This window comes from Vanessa cardui, chromosome 8 (genome assembly GCF_905220365.1).
Source record: "Vanessa cardui chromosome 8, ilVanCard2.1, whole genome shotgun sequence".
Classification (NCBI taxonomy): Eukaryota; Metazoa; Arthropoda; class Insecta; order Lepidoptera; family Nymphalidae; genus Vanessa; species Vanessa cardui.
The window spans coordinates 7,598,138-7,622,104 of NC_061130.1; the positions used below are offsets into that span (position 1 = coordinate 7,598,138).

General features: G+C 32.8%; 1 protein-coding gene across 4 annotated transcripts; it reads right to left on the bottom strand.

Moving 5' to 3' along the window:
- Positions 1 to 752: 752 nt before the first annotated feature.
- On the bottom strand, positions 753 to 22,781 carry LOC124531966 (phosphoinositide 3-kinase adapter protein 1). Of its 4 annotated transcripts, none has more exons than XM_047106560.1 (15): positions 22,510 to 22,781; positions 11,250 to 11,553; positions 10,576 to 10,823; positions 5,219 to 5,336; positions 4,760 to 4,986; positions 4,127 to 4,293; positions 3,823 to 3,967; positions 3,588 to 3,739; positions 3,343 to 3,475; positions 2,964 to 3,154; positions 1,941 to 2,775; positions 1,768 to 1,839; positions 1,556 to 1,653; positions 1,220 to 1,356; positions 753 to 1,006 (listed from the first exon to the last, which is right to left on the bottom strand). In XM_047106560.1, the coding sequence occupies exons 1-15, from the start codon at positions 22,511 to 22,513 to the stop codon at positions 817 to 819; spliced, it is 3,021 nt and encodes a 1,006-aa protein (XP_046962516.1). In that variant the 5' UTR covers positions 22,514 to 22,781; the 3' UTR covers positions 753 to 816. The 4 variants fall into 4 exon arrangements, with proteins under 4 accessions (XP_046962516.1, XP_046962514.1, XP_046962515.1 ...); XM_047106558.1 differs by lacking the exon at positions 22,510 to 22,781 and adding an exon at positions 13,262 to 13,419; XM_047106559.1 differs by lacking the exon at positions 22,510 to 22,781 and adding an exon at positions 11,745 to 12,063.
- Positions 22,782 to 23,967: the final 1,186 nt, after the last annotated feature.

Consider the following 23,967-nt stretch of genomic DNA (forward strand, 5'->3'; position numbering starts at 1 on the left):
CTTAAAAAGTTATCTTTGCTTATTATATATTTACAAATATTTACAACATGCTTTCAAGAATGGTTATCAGTCTTCAAAAATTTCGTGGTGTTCTCCTAATAAAAAATATTATGTAATCATAAATAAAAAAAAATAAAAAATCATCCCTGATATGTTTTGTAGTCCAATACAGAATCATTATTCTTTGCATTCAGAGGCAATTGAAGAAGTACAAGACACTATTTTTTATGTGATTTACCTTTACATTAATTTATTAGAAACACAATGTATATAGTATCAAATCGAATCTATGTACAGTAAATCATATCGGTTAAGACAATATCAATTTCACATTGCTAATAAAACTTGAATTTTTTCCTCATTTTAATAATCTTACACTAAACTAATATATAGGTTAAAAATAATCTAGGGATTGGTGATTCACACTATTTATTCAATGCATTAACTATTAACTCTAATATGCACAACACTGGCCATTTAATGTTCGTTGAAGTGTCTTTCAATTCCCGCCAAATAAGGCTGATTGCCGTCATATATCTATCATGTATTCCATAATCGTAATTATTCGTTAAAGGCTCGGATAAGTATGGACAACCTTATTCATATTTTTATATTCACGTCAAAGGTTTATACGAATCGAAATATTACATTGAAATTTAAACGAAAATATATATAAGTTGGGACTTGTGTATGTTACAATATATGATATAGTTGGTCGCAAATTTACTGTAAAGAGATAGAATAATTTTTTCTTTGTTATTTGGATCTGTAAATACTATCTGAAACTACAACGGTAACATCCCAATAACGTAACGTTTATGTGTGCGAAGCTGAAATGTTCATATACATATGTGCTCCGTCGCGATCGTCGCAGCGACTTGCGATAGATTTGTCGCGTGCGCCGAAGTTTAATCGCAGGTGCGTGGAACTTGTGTCCGAATCGCAGTCTAGTCGTTCTCTTGACGCAGACGCTTCTCTTTCCACAATTGTAGCCATATGTTGCCCTCTGTTTGTATAACAACAAAAATAAAATGATTAAACTTCTTAATTAGTGGCACAATCATAAGTATAATAAAATTGATACTAATTGAAATTACATGAACAACAAGTGTCGCTGAATGCTAATAGAAAATAAAATATAAAGAGACACAGAATAATATTATCAGATAAACTATAATATTCTAATAGTAGATGGGTTATCCTTGTTATTTATATTTACCTATTCTCGTGCTTAGGATGTCCGAACGTGGTAAATTGAGGACATCCGTTGAGGGGTCGCGGCGGCGGCGGAATCAAGTAGTCGTCGAGACGATTCTCGCCGTCACATGAATTCATTGTCAAAGTACTTGCCGATATCTAAAAATAGATTAAAGCATTTATCTATCATTGAAAATTGATATGTTTATTATGCTTATCACTTTAAAAGGTTAATAAATTAACCTCACCATAATAGGAATACGATTTCTATGTACATATATATTATTTTTAATATTAAAAATATAGTGTTTAGTTTTGTTAAAATCATATAAATTAATACATAGATTAAAGTGCTTACCACTGATCTAGCTTTATCATCCAATTCAGATTGAACGCTGTTAGTTTCTCCAACACTTCCTCCACTAACAGTACTCAGGCGGCCTGACGATGAGGAGCCTAAAATAATAGTTAATTATTAGGTTCATTTCGATACGAGTACAATAACAATTATTAAAATATTATACCAATAAATTTTTCGTCGGTACAAAATTAAAATAGAAAAAAACTTACTGTCACTCAAACTGCTATTCGGCCTTGTGTTTACATTCCTTTTTTCAATTGTTCCAGTGTTGTTATCGTGGTCTGCAAAAGATTTACGTAATTAATTAAGTACCAAAACGACGTTAAATTACTCGGTCACCCAATTAAGTTGTTTTATACAAATAGGCGGTTTCAATACTTACGTTTGTTCTTACTCTTCGAAAACATTTTCTTTACTCTTTCGAACGGCGTTGGACGTTTCATAGTGTCTTTTATTTTTAGCTGAATTTTGTCGTACTCTTCGCGCATCTTATTCAATTGCTCTTGCTTTTCTTTAAGGGATTGCTGTGTTTCATTTCGGTTCTTCCACTCCATGACTAGTTTTTCGACTTCAGAAATAGTAAAGACATTATTTTTAAAGTCTGTTATTATTTCTGCCAGCTCTTCTTGTCCCGTCACATCCTTACCAGATTTTATGCTACCGCTATGACGGATATCTTTAATGTTTAGATTTATTTGACTAATATCACTCGTTGGAGTGTCAATAGTAAAAGCCTTCGATTCTTCGGAGGGAGAGTATAGGAATATGTCCGTCTGTTGCGGTAGCAGTCTTGAACTATTTGCATACAAATTATTGGGTCGAAATTTTGGACTTTCTACTTTTATGTTTGACGGTTGGACGAGATAATCATGCTCAATTGCTTGTTGTATACGGTCAACTCGATTGTCGTAATGCTGGAAATCGTTTTGGTAAAACTGTTCCTTAACCTTTGGTAATTTTAAATTCGGTCTCTGTTTTATCTCTTCACGCTTAAGCGGTGTTTCTTCTAAACTTTGAGTGCAGACCTCACTAAAAGGATCGGGCACAGTCTCCTTCTCCGAACCTTTTTCGTTTTCATTGCTCGGAGAGTCAACCGTGTCAGCGGTTTCTACTATACACAATTCTTCTCCCTGTTTATCTTCCTCCTGGGAATCTTCTTTGTCGTTATCGGACATATTTTTCAAATAGTAATACATGTTGGAAAATTCATTTATTTTCTGTAAAGAAAATTACATTCAAAACTAAAATCATCCGTCTGAACCGTGAGAAAAGACTAATAGCCAAATTATGTTGTATGAATATTTAAAAAACATTATCAAACATTGGTTATAGTAAATATTATTATTCGATTTACAGAATAAAGAGTCCGATAAGGGGCCATGCTAAGTAACGGTCGCGCACTCACGAGATGGTCGGCCAGCATGTCGGCGAGGCGCAGATGGCGGTGGTCGCGCGCGAGGTCGGCGGGCGTGCGGCGGCGCGCGTTGCGCAGCGCCACGGCCGCGCCGCCGCCCGGGCACTCCAGCAGCTGCCAGCACACGCGCTCCAGCCCGAAGCGCGCCGCCCAGTGCAGCAGCGTGGGGTACTCCTCGCCACCTGCCACCACGCTTTAATGAAACCAAACGAACGCCAAACCCTCACGATCCTGTCGCTACCGTAATCACGTTAACACGCAAATTTTAACCTAATAAACTATAAAAAACGTACGATTCTTTTGCATGTGTAATTAGTAATCGTTATTTCTATACTAATGATCTAAGATTTTAGTTAAACAATTCACTTACTCGTCATGTCAGATTTTGGGTTGTACTGCTCGGATGAAGAGAGCAGATTAAAATGGGGTGGAATATTCTTTTGAAATGCATTCAACATCCAACTGTCTAGTTGTTCCTTACTTGTAGTCTTAAAACCTAGAGTCTGAAATAAAACGATATTTTAGTACTTAAATAAAAATATTTATGCATACTATTGCAGTAAAATTGTAATGCTTTTATAATAATAGTATTGAAAATAATTAAAAAATGTATACCTGGCACATAAATTCTAAAGGATGGTCTGATGCTCTTAACAGTTGGTCCAACTCTCTTAAACGGCTCTCGCATTTAATTTGTCGCCTGCCTAAAGATTGACCATTCTTGCTAACGCGCACCCAAACTAACATCGAAACTTCAAGACATGATTCTGTAACCAACATTTATTTGTAATTTTAATTATTTGTTTAAGTATACATTATTGGCGTAACATTTGATCGTTTAATACTCTACCTGGTATATCAAATTGGAGCGTGTAAGGGTTCCTCTTTTTGAATGTTGGTATGTGAATAACTTCACCCTTTTTGTCGACCATTATTTTTATACTGTCTTCTTCTCGAATAGGGTCGTTGAGGAGCGCTATCACTCGACTTTGACCCTGTGATAAAAGGAGAATATTGTAATAACAGTTTCTACTTTAATTATTTAAGTTATTGTCTCATCAATATCAGTTAAGTAATAAAGTATGACTGAAGAAATAATGTATGTTTTTTTTAAATTTATAGTTACTTGGTATCGCGATTTCGTTTTTACGTACAATTTTAACTTTTTTTGGTACAATGGAGAAACTTGTTCTATCTGTGGCAGTGTCTTTGCAGTCTTTTGTCCTGAGGATACCAACGGCAGCTGTCAGGAATGTGTCCACGAATGAAGTATCCTTCTCGCGCACTGACATCATCTGCCACTGATCCATTGAAGGATAATCTAAAAAAAATACATTATAGGTTATTCAAAGTAAACTTATATCTTATATTATATATCTTGATAACCATGATTTTAGCCGTTTAAATAAAACAGATATGTACACATAAACACAAACCCAATATCTATATATACTCAATCTCTTAAGATTATTGAGTGAAGGCATATTTAATATATAAAAAAATATTACTAGTAAGTTACATAGAAATGTAACCTAATAGGAAAATTTTGTTATTTGCAAATTCACAGTAAAGCCACGATGAGCTAATAATACGAATGATTAAACGGAAACAGATACAGATGAAGGTTATTCTAGCCTAAAATTACTTATAAAGTAATTTTTAGTAACATTAAGAAAACGTATTTTAATTTTACTATATTTTAAAATATTATACACATATTATTATATATTTCCTAATAATGTAACAAGTGAGCATCCGTAATATAAAAATACAAGGAGTTGACCTACCTTCAAAATTGTTAGCCACAACATGATTCTTTTCGACGCCAAGAAGCATGACTAACACTTTGTCGAGTTTAAACAAATTCTCAGAATGTAGTTCCCTTTTCAAATCAGACAACTTTGAAGCAAGAATTGGACATAAAATTACTATTTGTAATTGAGCTTTGGAAAGTTTTTCGAGTTTTTCTTGAGAATCAGAAGACATGAGCTCTTCTGCGGTTATTGGTGTGACTCTGAAAAAAAAATGAATACTTTTATAGACGAATAACAACCAGACTTCAACACTTTTACGCGCACAGCAATGCAGACAATTACAAAATTTGAGCGGAAATATCTAGTTACATAATATACCACAGTTAAAGAGGAAATAAAAGTTTAAGCTATAATTATTATGTCAGCAGAAAAAGGGCATTAAATGGTGTTTGTCTTATGCGAACGGGCTTAAATAATTAGGCAAATATTTACCTATAATGGTGCCTCGCCCGTTGAGACATAATTTTGTCGAAGCTAGCCACCAGATAATCCGACCAAAGTGCGCTTTCTGGCGATCCGGAACTCCACAGAATTGCAATATCTTCCATTTCTACAATAAAAAAAAAATTTTTAATGAACTTTATTATAAGGTACAAAAATATTATTATTCTAATTCTTCACGCCTATTTACTTAATCATATTTATTTATTTATCTAACCATACTATACAGAAAATATTTTTCACCAGGCCTTCAATTTGATAATAAATAATTAATTAATAATAATAAAACAAACACAATGGCCGCAGAGTAAAGATAACAGTAAAGAGGTTTGATTGATTCTAAGAATATTGTAATGACGCCTTACTGGTAGTAATAATTTATTAACTTACGACGACGTTTTTATCTAACAAGGAAATGCCCTAAACATTAAATCGAGCAAAATTGACATAGTGTCAAGATGGTGCCGTGAAGTTGTTGTATTATCCCTAATGTTTAAAGGAAGCGTTGTCAAGGGATAATCAAGGCATGAACGATGTCGTTCACTTGATATCTTTATAGGTCGTTGCCTGCAACGAAGTTCACGGGTCATCATAAAGCTCTACTAATAACTTTTACCGTCGTCATGTAGACTTGCATTTGTGTATACAACTTTAATTCAGTATTACACTTTGATATCTCTAAAGTTTAATTTTATTTTCCTTATAATAATTATATTAATGCTTAAAATTTAACGATTAAATTGGTAACGAGAAAAATTAACTTAAAATTAAACTAAATCGATTATTATAGAAACTTATAAATAAACGAAACTCAAAAATTAAGATATTTTTCAAATTTCGTAACGTCGTTTCAGCTTAAATACTTAATAATAAATTATTGCAAAGACATCTGCGCGCCTACAGCTGCACGCCTGTGTCGGGCCGCGCCGCCCGTAACCTGACCGCCCGTCTTTAGCCCTTGGCTTACCATTAGACCGTTTATCCTTAATGATACTTGAAATCAATTAATGCAATTTAAGACAAGCTTAATGGATTTAAAATGAAACTTTAATTATTGGTATTGGAGCGCTTCAAAGTTATTTTAGGATTACTTTGAAAATAGGCCGCAGACCTATACCACCAAGCCCCCAAAACACATTTCTCTCGAATGCTCAAGTTTAAAAACACGCGTTGGCTGTAAAAGTTTTTATTGCTTCCAACGGTGCGCATACGCATCGGCTGCTAACAATATATGCTATGCACCGCGCGCACCGGAAACTCATACGGATTTATACTTACCCACCTCTGCCGCCAAATGAAGACCCAACTAAATGTAATATCCGTTTCCTAAATAGACAAACGTCTATCAGCGTGGCTCAGAATAACTATGGCCGATTATATGCAGCGGGAAGGCGCGGACTTAATAAAAGGTGTGGTATGTTTGAATAACAGGATCGCGGTTTTGTTATTTCTTAATAAAATAATATAAAGCAACTAATTTCTTGGACCAATTAAATAAACTTAATTTAAATTTACGGAGTAACTTACTTTTTTTCCATTTTATTATTTATATTTATACATTGATGTTAAACGTGTGAACTTACATGAATGTTTGTTAATAAAATGCCTATGATGAAATAGATTCATAGATCTAAGTACCGGTTTCATAAAAACGATTAAACATTTAAGTCGTTGAGCGTACCTACATCGTTCATTTTCAGTTCATTGGCCGAAGTCTTTGATGTGCCGGCTGAAATGTTGCAGTTTCCTACGACGGATTTCAGTTTGCCCTTTTGATCTACTGTTTTCTATCACGTAAATAATACTGGTTCAAACACAGTTTATAGTAAAAGTGTTTTGATTTAAAACTGGAACACCGTTCTAAGCCTGACTAAAAAATAATTAGGTAAAAAAAAAACGAAAAAAGAGACACAGTCTATCCTCTTTTAATTGTATTTTTGTTATGCATTTATAATTCTGTAATTTATGGAAAGTTCTATTACAAACTTCAAAAACGTCGTTTTATTGATTTAGTCCGATTAACGGGAAATCAAGCAAATCTGCATATGATATTTATTGCAATAATAATTGTAGGTAATGGGAGCTGTGATAACAAAGAGCCTGTTATAGTTTCAGTTAGTATGAACTGTGAGCTGGCAGCACCCGACTGTGAATGAATCATGATATCAAAATAAACTTTTCCTTCTTTTTCTGTGCCTTCTGTCTGCTCGCTGTACTTAATCATTGCGATTTTATACTTTCTGACATCACATAGTAATTAGCACGGCTTAATTTAAACATAACATACATTCTGTGTGAGTAATATTTAAATATAATTCATACGGATTAACGTTCTTGTACTTAAATACCTAATGTATTTCAGTCGTTGACTTAAAATCAGCATCTTTAAGGTAAAGGAACATTTATATAACTTGTTTTACATTTAAATTACTTTATTATAAATGGTAATATAGGTTTTTTTTTTATAAAATTGAACTTAAATAACTAAGTATTTATTTATATGCATGATTGATAGCATCCATATGACATTTACGCGTTTAAAGTTCCTTGATTATGGGAATACTATAGCTATAATGAGTACGTTTTGAAAATATTGATTAGAATATAAACCTAGCACGTGTACCTACTTATATTCTATTGTTGGGGTTATACGGCTATGTCCTTCAAATGAATGAAGTATCTCAATGTTTGTTGAATTATTCCATTAGAAATAATTTGAATTTTGTTACATAATAAAGTTAATTGCATATTAAGTTTTCGAAGGTAGAATATGTTTATTTCCAAATCTTTGTACAAAGTTGTATAAAAAAGATGATAACATGTGATTCACCATTAGAATAAAATTATCGATTAAGAACCGGCCTACGTAAGCATCCTGTTTAAAATAATATGTATGTTAAAGGAAGCTCATGATATGAGAAAGCAAATAGTATATAATATGTACCAGACTATCGTCCTAATTTTTGAAAATATTATAAACATAATCTCAGACGTATATACAATTAGGTAAGCTAACGTCCTACTCATGCTTAGCCCACGTATCCGACCTAATTATTATCCGAAGTGAATAAATCCAGAATCGGTATCTGTCATAATTTTGTAGGAAGCATGCACAATGAATTATATTGCTCAATTATTATTGAACGCTCTAAAATGGTTGAATGGTTGCTAAGGTACCCTCATCCTATATCTCTCCCTATCCAGATATGTTGTATTGTATGTGAGAAGACTATTCCTCTCACATACAATACATCTTTGGTTTGAGAGATAGTAAATATTATTACATTATTATTATATTGCTCTTTGGCGGTAGAATATCGGATGAATGAGGGGGCGGGGGGTAGCTTCACCGAAATGAAATCAAATTATTTATGATTTCTTTGACAATTGATACGAATATTATATATGCGAAAGTAACAGTGCGACAGTAGCATATTCGTCTGTCTGTCTGTCTGTCTGTATGTGTTGTAAACCACTGAACCAAATTTGATGAAATTTGGAGAGATGAAGAGGCTCTAAGGAAGGAAATACTTTATAAGCCTAATCAGGCTCATAAAACTTAACGATCAATCCCAAAAACGCGAACGACGAGAAGTAATTAATATTTTCAACATTTTAATTTACCTAATATTTTCCAAAAATAATTAAATAGTAGGTATGCAGGTACCTATTACAGAAAATAAATATTTTAAAAAAGTATGTAATTTTGTCTCGTGTAAACAATAAGTCTTTTTTATGAATTTACGATATCTTGTACGGCGGATGTCATAAAAACGTTCTACAACAAAGAATATCTGCTTCATGGGACGATTCTTTACTTTAACTTAAGAAAACAAAATAGGCGTCTACATTTATATTCTTATGGCGAGTACATTACGGGAGTTGCTTCGATGCATGTAAAGTATATGATGTTTATACTGCCAGTCCTGCCATTCTGCATTGTTAATGTGTTTAATAGGTTAAAAAATATACATGATAGACGATTCTAGCCTTAATTGCAATGGCATTACGCACCAAGATACAGTAGAAATGTTCGCATCGGTAAAACTGTTTTGGTTATATTTTTTACGGTGTCCCTTTGACATTTGTCTTCATTAATTTTTCTACCAAAATAATATTATTTAAAACAAAACTGAATTCACGAGCAATCGTGCGAAATTAAGGAATGTGTTATGTTTAAGCTTTATTAAAAAGTTTTCAAAGCAAGCCAGTAAATTCATTAATCAGTAATTTTAACATTTGTAACATAATCCAAAACAAATAAACAACACAAATATTGAAGGACTAGATTTTTCTGATTTTTACTAATTAAGTTAAAGAAAAATTATTTATAAGTAATTAATGAATCGCACTCACTTGTATTATGTTCCTCCATTATTTCGTCAATTTTATCCATAACTATTAACCCGCGAATGAGACTAAACGTAGTATACGGCGAAACAAACTTAAATGGATGACATTGCACTGAATTGTAGAGAAGCACTAGAATGCGTACGGAATAAGCAAACTGAACAGAGGTCTTAGAAGCGAGAGCCCTGAGAACAGAGCGTTGCGAAGTGTCGGTTCGCGACTCGCGACGAAGCGCATCGCGCCGGCGCGGCGGGAGTGCTGCGCTGGCGTCAGGCGGCGCGCGCGCACGCACTTCGCATACTAAAAGCACTAAAACGCAAGTTCGTCGCGACGATAATTGAAACACCATCTCTGACAGCTTATCTTGCTAAACAAATTTGGTCACATTCATAGTCCTAAATCAATATTTCCTAAATGATTATATGCCGAAAAAAGTGATGGTGTAAATACTGGCACGTACCAATTGTGTTCCCAACGCGTCCTAAGATAAGTCTAATCGCAGAATATTGTCTGTATTTTGACGTCCGATAAGTTCCCTTATAGATCGCAGACCTATTGATATATTGTACTTTAAACACGCTGTATTATTTCTTGGTAAGATAAAAAAATGTCGCAAATAAGCAAACTTCAATTTATTGTGTGTTTGGCAGGATATTAATATCGAAAGTGTCAGTCTTACATATTCTTTAAGATCGTTACCTATTCTAGACAATGGTTTTTCGTTATCATGTTATCATAAAGGGTCGAAGAGTTCGGGTGCAATGCTCTCTATTGATAATGCGTTAGGTCTCTAATGTATTGTTTACGACCATTTATCATCCTGTCCATTCCTACGTTTATTATTAACTATTGATAGGGTTTCGATAATAATTATTCCCTTAACTTGAAAATATTCCGCAAGCTATAGTTACATTATCATTTAATATAATATAAATCCAAAGAATCTTGGTACTCACTGAAAAGTATGCTTAGAGAGGTAGGTATAGTAACAAGCTCACCTTTGAATGGAAAATTTTTTGGCCTTCGCCTCTTAACAGCTTCATCCTCTGTTTGGTTGATTCGTGGCGGGGGCATCTTAGGGACTTCACTAGGTACCGTGGTAACTTCCCCATTCCCAGCAGATCCGGTAGTTAGGTATCCACCTACTGAGTGTCGCCTGCGGCCTTGTAGGGGAATCGTGTAGAAAACTTCTTCGTGCTCCTTAGTACCATCCGATGTGAAAATTTTTGAACTTATTTTGCCTTTCCTGTATTCAAATTTATTTATAAAGAAGTAGATATAATTATTATGATCATATTTTTGTATCGATACTACAGTAACGAGGTCAAATACTTAGAACAATAACGATAACGTTATTTGCTTTATGGAGTTATGTCGTTTCTAATTGTGATATTTTGAACCGAAATAAAATAAGTAAGGTTAATAAAATGAAATATTACAATAATAAGTTAAGTTGGTTCGAGAGAGATGGTCCGATTACATAAAAAATACAGGTAAGTACCACAACACATTATTCAGTTTAATTGTGTTATTGGTCATAAAGTAACATACCATGAGGAAACCTACATTTGTCGGATTAATTTATGAAAAAATCACCTCTTGGTGTAGTGGTATTTGACTTTTCGGACTATTTCTGTATTTCATCTGTTGATATTAAGGTAAAAAAACTCACTTTATTCTTGGTGCCGTATATGTATTCCTCATGTCACCAGGCGCACAATCTCCAGGTCTTGGTTGGCCTTTTAAAAATGCTTCAGCTTGTTCGGGTTCCTTAGCAGATAGAGATCGTAGAAGAGCACGGAATTCTTTCCTTCTAGGGCTTTCAGGTTCACGTCTACGCGGAGAACTTAAGGGTCGACCGCCGTCCACCCATGAACGAGCTGGGGCTGATCTAGAATATTGTTCTGACGTTGATGTTTGCGGGCTCGCGCTGTCGGCGACATCTTTGTCAGAAAACGCGAAATATGATGGATTATCTGTAACAAATTAATAAATTCAGGCTACTAAGTTTTATTACTTTTTTTCTGTAAAAGCGTTGTGATCATTGATTGCGTATTTAAAGAAGTATTTAAATATCACTATAAACTATTTTTGAACATATACAAATGGTACATATGCATAAGTATATTTACGCATGTATAATTTGTTCTTCCAGATTTCAGCTTACCGATGATCATCATCAGTAACCCTGCCTGTCGTCTGTTGGCTAGCGCCGAGCGACTGAGTCGCGCGGGAATTATTCAATAACGACAATGAACTAACGGCTCTCCATTATGTCCAGTGCGGTCCGTAGACCAACCTACTTTTGTAAGCCGGAAAATGCGAATTGAAAGCAATCTTCATCCAAGCTCTAACGTATTTAAGCCACTGTTCTTATATGGAGCGATGATTCCTAGATAAACCTATTTAGACAATCAGCATTTGCCCCGCTTAAGCAATAGATATAGCGAAAATAGCAGAATGTTATAAATTCAAATATTATTTACTCTCTGCATAAACTCCAACGTCACAGACCTACTTAAAAATAATGCCATATGAACGTTTTAATATGAAATAATAGAACACTTTTTGAGAAAATATCTTGAAAGACTTTATTATTCATTCAAGGTTAAAATATATTTTGTTATATTGAATATTGACCATTTCCTTGTCGTGCTTTGCAAGCGCCCCGCTGAATTTTAATGAATCATTTACTGATAACGTTCCATATCAAACTTGGAAGATAATAATTTATTAAAAATTAAGGGATCCCAGTTTGTACCTGTACCTTTATAAGTGTAATTTGCCATTAGTATAGTATAAATAATCTTTAAAAGTGTTTATCCAGTATAAATACATATATCATTTCAGCTATAATATCTTATGGTAACAACTTGATGTATTCTAGAATGATCGGTAATTAAGAACGAAATGTAGACAATTTTTCATAGATATTATTAAACAATAGCTAAAATTCCCACAACTTCCTATTTATAATAACAAGAAAAAAATTAAAAATATAATTGAATAAATGACTCCTTTTGACACAAATCTCGTTAGCCCGCATATGTGGTGTTAAAGCATTTTCTACAAAGCGGGGTATTTTACCCCCGGGACATGTGTCCCACTAAAATAACAACGAACTTACAATGGTAAACTCATTTCCGAACAAGAAACATGACTAATTTTAATGTTAACACAAATAAGTATCGTGAGAACATGACGCTGATTTTAATACAAAATTGCGAAATTTTATATCTTTTTGACACTAAACGTAATATTTTTACCGTGAAGCGAATGGCATAGTCTTCTAAACATCTGTTGTATGATGAATCAATCGAAGTTCTTGGAAAACGTATAAAATGCTCCGGAAGAAAAACAAAATTTATGAAATGAATGTGTTATAGATATTTTTTTTATTTTAAAAACACTAGTAGAAATTGAATAGGTTCTAAATTTAATTGCCCTATGTGGTAATAATAAAAAATCTATCTAGTTACAACACACATTAGATTATTGAATCAAAACAATTGAGCGATATATGTACCGTTGTATCCATATAAAGTATTGTTTGCTTTTAATCAATACTATCAATATAAACATTATTAGACAGTTTCTACTTACGACATATTTCGAACTATTTATTAATAATTATTGGATTAAGTTTATAAAATAATAAATATATTCATAATATAACACACTCACTGGTGGCTCGCAGACAGTAGTCGAATTGGGGTCCCATGACTCCGAAGATATGTAACGCACTAAGCACAACACATCCCGTCGAACGCGCGTCGGGTTCTGGACGGCGGCCTATCTCAGCTCTGCGCGCGCGCAGGTGGATCGGCGTGCCACACGTGTGGACTTTCACGAGGAAGGGAAGCTTTCTTAGCACGCGCGAGCAGGAAGCGTCCCTACCCAAGCACAGAAATCACGTACGTATACGTTTATGAAGGGGAGCCTGCGACCAGATTTAATTCCAATGCACATGCGGTGTGTCCATTTTGGTAGCACACGCCAGCTTTTAATGTTTGTAAATAAACGCCGTACATTGTTGACGTTGACGTTCATTCATAGACGGTACTGGTTCCGTTTACCTATTGGGTAACGCGCTTTGTAAAATATAGATTTATGTTGGTTGTTTATAAAAAAAATAATTAAATGGATTCTATGTAAAAATATTTTTATATTGTGGGCAATATCTTTATTACTATATACTATAAACGGCGGACAAAAAATGCAATCTTAATGATAATAATATGTAGATGTCTTATGACCAATCTCAGCTTTTGATTTTTTTACAGAAAACAAGAAATGTGTGACATGGGGTGACATCTTGCAAGCACACGCAGCTGTTTCGTATCGTATGCGAAATATAAATATCTTGCATTCCGAACTGTATTTATAACTGGGTTATTTTATGGAGTTACGTTTCCGACTCACTGATCGTTGAAGTGTTGACTATGAAATATGTACTTACGAATCAACAACAAATATTACAGATAAATGTGTTACGAATATATCAGTAAAAATAATAAAATTGTCTTTGTCTAAATCTCATTGTTTTTGATATAATATAAATATTATATTTGGAGGTACGCCAGAAGATGTTACAGTAGAATGTTTGCTAGAGGACTCGATAGTAATAATCAGTGAGGAGAGTATAAGAACAAACAGTAAAATAGAACTCAACAAACAATATATATTTCTCATTATATTTTAAATCATGTAATACAAAATGCCAAAAAAATATTGATCATAAATTTATTTATATCAAAGTTTTCGTAGATAACCATATATACATCGGCTCTTATAACGATGAAAACACGAGCTATATGACGTGTAGTTTGAAAATAGAGCACTGTGTTAGTGGAAGTAAAAAAAACAGACCAGATGTCGAACTGACTTTGTTTGGTTCCATCTGTAAAACAAAGCGCACTTGTGTACCATCAAAGTTTAACAAAGGACTACGAGGAAATAACTTTTCAAAGCAATTACTGTTCCGTATATATACCTACCTACGTACAAAACGAGTAGGTATACAAACAAATTGAAGATATGTATTACGTTTTCATGCTTTTGTTTTATTTATTTTGAAATGGATTTCAAATACTTTTTTTTGTACCTATTTTGAACTTAACTGACCTAATTAGCTTTTTGATTTTTTATTAGATAATTATTTTTGTGAAAATGACCCTCAACTTAAATAATATTATTGAAATTATTGGAACTAATTTCAGCCAAGTCTATCTAGTCATGTAATCTAGCCAAATACTAAGTACCTACTTAAAATGTCTAGAAAAAAGTCCGTGACTTTATTTTATATATATTGATTGGAATCGTTGTTTTAATCATGGTAAATAAATTTGAAATGAAAATTATCTCAATAAATAAACAGATTACCAAATTATTATATATTTATAATGTAGTCTCTATCCTATCATAAGGTTCAAATTATGTGTCCATACTAAATATTAACGAATATTTCCATTAAGCTTACAGAGAGCGCGAAACGTAAAAATGTAACATATAGTAAAGTTTATTTTGGATTGATATATAAATAGAAAACATACTAGTTGATCAATATTAGGTTTTAAATCTTAATTAAAAAACAAGGAATCGCGTAACCATCACTTTACAGAAGTGAATAAGTACTTTATTTTTAAATATTCTTTTGCCATTAATTTTAATTTAAATGTACCGAATTTATCATTGAAATCAAAATTATGGACTTATTAAATTATCTACAAGTTATTATGGCTCATATTAATAAACGTACAAAAGTAATGAGTTGTAATCATTTCGGGTTCAAAATCCGCTAAGTATTTGCGGAATGGTGCGTGTTTATTTACGCTGCGAGCGCATGTGCCTCAACATTGCCCGGAGAAGCTGTTTGCTTATACGAAATTACTTATTACACCAACGCTTAATATTTGTTTTTAAAAACATAGTTGATTCAATTACTTACAGTAATGAGTCAACACGGCTACCATACGAAATTTTTAGTACGCGAATTGCGTAACACTTATTTCTTCTTTTTGTTTTTATAATTTGAAATTTGTTATTTAAGAAGGGATTTAGAGCTCTTTGATATCTTCTTTATTAATAGCATAAGCTAATCTTTGTCACTTGTGATATAGGACGATGGCTTTTTTTTCTGGAATAGGTGGCAAACGAGCAGGAGGCTCACCTGATGGAAAGTGACTACCACCGCCATCGGTGGATCCATGGACATCTGCAATACCAGGAGGCTTGCAGGTGCGTAGCCGGCCTTTGAGAAAGGAGTACGCTCTTTTCTTGAAGGTTCCCATGTCGTATCGGTTAAAAAAAAAACGATATTACAGCGAGCAACGAACTACGAGCCAGTTGAATCTAGCAAATCTTACACACATGTAGCTACGTCTATCTTAAGTAATCATTGTCTTAAACAAAGAATAACAATCATATCAAATCATGGCGAAATCTTATAGCTTGCGAATTAAAAAAAAAACAATAAAATTATAAATTGGCTGCGTATGAAAAAGCGGTTATGATCTCATTTTGAAGATTTCCAGCCGTAGATGTGCAAAAATATTTTTTCCAATTTATGTATTAACGACTAGAGAGCGGCACTACACGGCTTTATAAGTAAGACATTAAAAACGTAAACATTATAAATGAATTCATTTGAGATTAAAAAAATAATTAAAAATGTGTTTGATAATTTTGGTGCCAAATGTAGATTGTAGCTTGCAGTAAGTATACATTGAAATAAAAGCAAAATAAATACTTGGATAGCATTGGAATTTTTTAACAAATCTTTTAGATATAAACACTAAGTTTCGCGCGAGTCGCACCAACATACATTTATTTATAAATCTACTATTCTACTTTACAAACAAAAAACAGATAACTACTTAGTACATTATTTTTATGTATAGACTAATATAACAACTATATAATGGACGTGTATTTATGCGTAATCATGATATGTATAAGAACATTATAAAAAAATGAGGCCACAACCATGCTTTCTTTAAGTTATATAGATAAGTACCTATATCAAAACTACAGAATATAATAATACACAGAGACGTAAATAGTCAAACATTATATTGATATTATTATGGCGTAACGAAAATTAAAAAAACAAAAAAAAAAATTCAAAACAAGAGTCGATTCAAGTTTCGATAGTTTAAACTTTAAAGTCGTAATACAATATAAAATAATAAGTCTCTAGCATCTCAAGCAGACATCATGACATAATAATAGCTAACATGGAATATCGAATAAGGGTCAATAGACAAAGATAGGCATTATCGTTCAGCGACGGCGATCGTCAGCCACGGTATAGATACAATTGGCTGCTTCCGGTTGTGTCGAATTAATTCACTGTGCACATACGTCGTACTTAGGAAAGAACGGGAAGCTATAAGACTTATCCCATAGGATTATAGTGTTTATGGCTATCGTAACAAGTACGGTCTTTGTTCACATTATATATTACTAAATATAGTATCTGTTTGTCTCTCTTCTCTCTCGTGGAATAATTTAAGAATATTCAAACGCGTTTTGTCAAACATACTAGTATATTCTTAATGTTAATACCATATTTGATGTATGGTGGAAAATTTACTAAAATAATTTGACAATATTTAAAAGTTCAAACTTAAAGGAAAAAATCACGCTAATATAAAAACATAAGTTGATCAATAACATAATTATGTATAGGAGAAAATCCTATATTTCTCTATGAACAACTAATAATTAATAATGTTACTTGCAGAATTATTATACGTAGTCCTTGGTCAATGTGTAATTAATAATTGGGACCCCTAGGATGCCCCTAGGGCATTCTTTCTAAAACAAATTGATTTCAGTTGTATTATTGTTATTGATTTTTTACTTTTATAATGTTGCCATATAAAAGCTTAATTAAAAAAAAACACAAATACGAATGATTTAAGCTTAAAATAAACAATAAATAACAGCAAAGAGTAAAAAGTTCTTTCATAATTAACAATATATGCCATATTGTTAATTACTAAAGAACTTTTTATATTTTAAAGCATAGTTTAAAAGAAAGACTTATATTTTAGAACACGTGGATCAACACAATCACGTGCGTTCAATCCGAAGATTGAGATTTGTTGTATATAATTCATTTCATATTGGGGTCGGCGGTAAAGAAAACATGGTGAGGAAACTTGCATATGTCGGATGAATTTCCGCCACATGGATATTACCCGCATTCCATAATGGAGGTGCTATACGTACTACTATACCAGATTATCACTGACCATCAGGTGCCCGTCACTCTACCTATTTTATGTTTGGTTATCATATTAAGTTTACAAATACTAGTAAACTCTTCTATTCTACTTGTAACTATTGTGCCATAATTATTCGGGATAAAACCTTCTCATAGATAGCCTCCTGGAGTACTGTCATATCTACCAATCAAAGACAACGAGAATTAGAAACAGATATTTTGTATACTGGTTCTTAAACAGGGGATGGGATAGCTGTTTCTGAATTCTAAGTTCGATAACTGATCTTTAGAAAAAAATTCAGATCTTTGAAGAAGAATTACAGAAGGTCTCTGTTAAAGAAGTTAATGCCATAATGCGTTCATGTTGCGATACTTTGTAGCATGTGTAATGTAGTGTACATTCGACGTTATTTTTCTGACCGAATGAAACAATAATCTTTATTTCAAACTTTCAATCACCTAGTATTTTAGACACCAATGCTTGTTGGTAAACAATTGGTTAATAGAACCCAATGTTAACTTTTATTTCAGATAATTAATCAAACTCATGGTTAGAAATTTTCTGTATTATTTTACGTACACAAATATTATATTGTAAAGAACGAAAATAAATTTGAATTAACTGTATTGTTCTCACACCGATGTAAGGTGCCTACACTAACATTTTGAGAATAGCTTATGGATTCTCAACAATAGTAGTCAAAATAGAATGAGTACTGTATGTCTTAGCCAGAATAAAGCCGTCTTTGCTTTGAGAATGACAAAGAAGTCAGGGACCTTCGCAGTAACAAATATGGCTTGAGCATTGCACAAAGGCGAAAAACGTTTTTTAAATCTTTGTAGTCTTATCTTTGTAATCTTAGAGAGTCGAGATGGCCCAGTGGTTAGAACGCGTGCATCTTAACCGATGATTGCAGGTTCAAACCCAGACAAGCACCGCTGATTCATGTGCTTAATTTGTCTTTATAATTCATCTCGTGCTCAGCGGTGAAGGAAAACATCGTGAGGAAACCTGCATGTGACAAATTTCATAGAAATTCTGCCACATGTGTATTCCACCAACCCGCATTGGAACAGCGTGGTGGAATATGTTCCAAACCTTCTCCTCAAAGGGAGAGGAGGCCTTTAGCCCTGCAGTGGGAATTTACAGGCTGTTGTTGTTGTTGTTGTAGTCTTAGACCATTGAATAATTTCTCATATTTTTGGCAAGACTAACTTTTCTTTTTACCGATTTGTGCGCAGAATAAATAAGTTACTCAGTTTCTATTTTTTACCATCTGATAATTAAGGGGCAACAACTCCCTTGCTATTATTAAAAAAATATAAATTTTCATAAAATTAAAGAACAAAGATTATTTTTCTTGACTCGTTAGAAAAAAAATAGACAGTTCCATTGGGCGAAGTTAACGATTGAGAGGAACAATGACTCCATTAAGAAGCACTAACAGAATTACTTGGTCGACCATATGTCGAAAGCTGTGAGCGTGTCGAATTTCGAATTTCAAACCAATATGTACGTACAGGCTGTTCCTGCTGCCAATTCGTTGATACCTTCAAGTCGTTTATGTAATTGAAAAAGAAAAATGCACCAAAATTTCTGTAAAAACTGAACACCGAATTGTTATAATATGTGCTTACTGACGATGTGGTTACTTTTGTACAAATAAATTGATAGTAAGAGGAGAGAAAAAACAGCGTTTCTGAAGTGTGTGTAAGTATTGATATTGATGAATCTATTACTCAACTAATAGGTTATACGTTGCTCCATGTTAGAAAAAAGAAGATATTGTCAAGTTAACTGTCTTCGAAAACGACGCGTTTTGGACATACTAACAATTTTTTTCCGTAAATACTAAGTAGTGTAGTACTAAATGGTTTTACATTTATTTACGACTACAAGTTAAAAAATACCGGCATCAGTACTAACTGAAAATTATAAATTCACTTTTGATATTTTTATTGCAATTCAAGTGCTGTCCAGCATTCATCATTTTAAATCCTTTCTGTATAGGCACGCGATGTGCTTAAGCTAGAGATATTGCAGATTTAATTTATTTTACTTAAGCCTTAAGAATTTTACTTAAGCCCGGCTACGGTAGATACGACATTGGTTCAAGGAATCATAATCAAACTAGCTACGTCCACAACGCTAGGCGGGCGTAATCCGAGGAATTATTGACGCTGATGTTATAAGAAAGTAAATAAAATTCGCTGTAAGTAACTAAATAGTAATGGTGTCTTGGTGTAATATTTTTAGGTCATGTAAATGAAATACCTAATTTATATAATTTGCTCGTCGATGTAGCAGCTATTGAATTCATTCAGACGTAAAGAGAGGAAAATTGGAATTTAGGTCACGCTCCGTCAGGTACCCTACTGTCCTATATAGCGGCAAATGTTAAATGTCAACGTCAAAAGCAGGTTAATGCAGCCAGGGCACAAATCTTCTTTTAATATATTTATTATATTTGAGTGTAGGCCTGTAATAAGAAGAGAGATAGAGAGTTTAGTTCCAAAATTTTACAGGCATAAGACTTTTCTTTTGCCTCAAACTCTTCACCAGGAGGTGTCAACACATTGAAGTGTTAACTCATAAGAATTGTGTAGTTCATTTCTAATTTCCTATATTGCTGGAAAGCTAGCGTAAATTGCGTTGACGCCAATGATAAGAATACACTTGGTTTTATCTAAAAACTTACCGACTTTAATTATATTGAGATGTGGACGGGTTCTACTCATATACCTGTTTTACACCTAAATCTTGGAATGTGATAAAGGGGAAGGTTCAGATGTATATAAAGAATTTTGAAATTCGAAAATCAACCATGTAGATAGATATTTGTTTAGTTTTGAATAATATAATTTTAGTTAATCGATCAATCAAGCACATCATGGAATTAAAATAAACTAACAAAAAAAATTAGCGTATAGGTATATCAATACAGTATATGAAATAATATAAGATTAAGACGTTGTAATTTAATTTTTAATGAGTCGTCCAGAAAAAGTCGCAAAATAAACAAGTAAACATTAATCATGAACACCAAATATTATATTTTTTTCGAGAGTCGTTTTTAGTGAGCTGTACTGTAAGCTCTAAAAAACGACACTCATTTGAGATCTCTTACTTGATTGACATTTAGGTACAATTAATCATGCAATTCTTAAAAATAGGACAAATCACTTCAAAAATCCTATAATACTAGTTTTTTTATATATATAAAATGTAGGAAGTATTGGATTTAATACATCTGGTCAGAATTATCCAATGGCTAAAACAAAGAATAATAATGTGTTAATTGATGCATTGTTCAGACGAAACGGGACCATAGAGGCATTTGGCACGCAGAGGTAACAGTACCTCCGCGACAATGTCACACGTCTTTAGTAGGCTAATAAGATTCAAAATATTAATTGCTACTAGATACAAATTAAGCTGAGCTATACAAAGTATTGTACACGTTGTGTGTACAGATTATATACAATCGAAGTTATATGCAACCTACGCAGCTCTACTTAACTTATATTGTTTATTAATCCATTGAAACCTTTTCGTTATTTGTTTTTATTCTATTGTTTATATTGTAATATTATCAGTTTTTGTTGTAAAATACATTGATTGTATAATTATATATATCTACTTGGGTTATTCATATTACCGCGACTCATTTTTTGCCCTAAATGTTTTAGTTCTCTTCCTAGTTAGGCTAGTGTTAAATAACTCAAAGACCTACTAAATTGCAATTAAGCGTTTTGACGCTGCTTATATTCTTGCCACTATTTCACACGGTCATAACTTGTACAGTATCTATTTTGGATATTCGTTTTTTATACATATATTCATTATAGACGTATAGATTTTGTATGTTTGTTATAAAATCTGGATTCGGTAAAAAACTAAACAAATTGAATTGATTGATTCGAGCTTCACATGATATCGTGTAGTATGACGGTGGATCCTATATATCTGTATTGTATATTTATACATCTTATATTTTTTATGACATTTAATCTGTCAAAATATTTAGAGAGGCAATTGTTAGTACGCCTAGTCAAGCTTACGCTGATAGTAATTACACTAGAAGAGGTGGGGAGATCATATAATATTAAACTCCCTTAAAAAAAGAGGACATCTCGTAGTAGCTTTAGCTTTTTTAACTATCCATTCAATAAGATTCTATCAAAATAATGACACAGCAATTTTAATAAGTTATTTTTATGTACAGTTTGTAAGCAGGACAAATAATAATTTAGGACCTTAATTTTTTAAGGTGTACTTTTTTGTGTTCAAATACATATTTTATACAAGGAGATCTCTTGGCGCGATACTGATTATATTGCATTGGAGTCGCCTTAGTAGTTTATAAATCTATAGTATTTTTAGATAAAACATTAATTTAACTGGTCGAAATTGTAGCGATTGATAGTAAAATACGTAATATGATGTTTAAAATATTTATGTCTATCATTGATGTATTAGGAAGGTACATACAAAATACAACATCCAATCACTAAATAAAACATAATTTTAAAACGTACACATAATTAAAATGAGTAGACCGTGTTCGCGTCTACACATTAAATCCATCTCGACAAAAAATTAAAGGTTGAACAAACTTTTGGCGGGACATGGGAAGAATAGAAAATGTGGGAACGAAGCTCGGAGCATTGTTGTTAGGCATTCATATGCCACTCCACTCACCCATTGCCGGGACATCCGCCGCTACTTCCGCTGCCAAAGATGGTGAATCTTCGAACGACTAGTTCGTTGACAGGGCCCGCAGATGTCCCCGATAATATATCAGAACAACGGTACCACTATACTATTTTGATATTTTGGAATAACAAATAAACGAATCGAACTCTTTCGCGGCACCAACGAATTATTTGAGCGATGTAAACATTATTATAAAATTCCCCGAGCGGGCACACAGCCGGTGTGGCCGATGAGCTCCGTAAACTTGCGTCTAGAGCGTCTTCAGTGGCTATTTTTGATGCAAAAGCGCGTTGGGAGTTGTTTGAAACGCCAATGTCTAGAGCATGCACGGAATATGCAATGTCGTCAGCCTTGATGTTTATATTGAGGATAGGTTTCCCTATATTGTAATTTTATTAACATTTTTAGCCTAAGCAATGTGTTTTTAATGGGTTCAACAAAAACCTACCCGGGATTAATGATCAGACTTATATTATAATGTCTCACGACAATAGATGTAGGTATCTATTGCTATAAACCGCTTAATGTTCGAGATGTAAAACACTTTATAAGAAACAAATAATTTTAAAGATCAATTTAATTAAAAGCGTTATTATATGATGAGAACGTATTAGGTATTACAAATTGATCTATAATTGTGATGTAAAATAAATCTTATTTTTTAATATTTGCTAAAAATTAAAAATAACAGTTTTAAGCATATCTAACAAACATAATAATTGTTAGTTGTTTGTTGGACGTTTTTAATTTAGAGTGGCTTACTTACCCCAATTTCACAATGACGACCTGAATTCAGCGGTCACTTGGCATAATAACTGGGTACCTACTCGTATAGTCCCTTTAAAATTTAACGAGACCGTGTTTGTTAGAGCATACAATCTTTTTGAATGGAAGGAAGCTAAATATGGCACCTTTGTTTTTTTTTTTTTTAATAATAGTGAATATTTTAACATTATATCGTATTCTTAATTTTACATTAATTTAATGAAAGGAGGTATACAAAGTGTATAATGAGAGGATGTCTAAGGACATATCATCGGATAAATAATTTAAAATTTTAGTGTATTTTAAAATTGAATGTTCTGAGAGGGATTCTTTTAGGATTACTAAATTATGATGTATTGTTAAAAAAGTACCTACTTTATTAAAAATAATAAAGTAGTTTTTTCTTTGTGGATAATTTGTACTATATTTATTGGATAGTACTCCAGTAGGTTTTGTATAAAAAGTTTATATGCCGGTTAGCTTTACTCAATTAATACGTATATAAAGTATTAACCAAATCCGAGAAAGTGTCTAGACACTTTATAGATATGATAATAGATATTTACACTTTAACTGATTATATTTTAACTGTTGCGTTATATGAAAGAAATCCCTCGAAAACAAAATACACCTGTTAAAAATCAGAAGGAGGAATAATAAAGGTTTTATATTTATCGT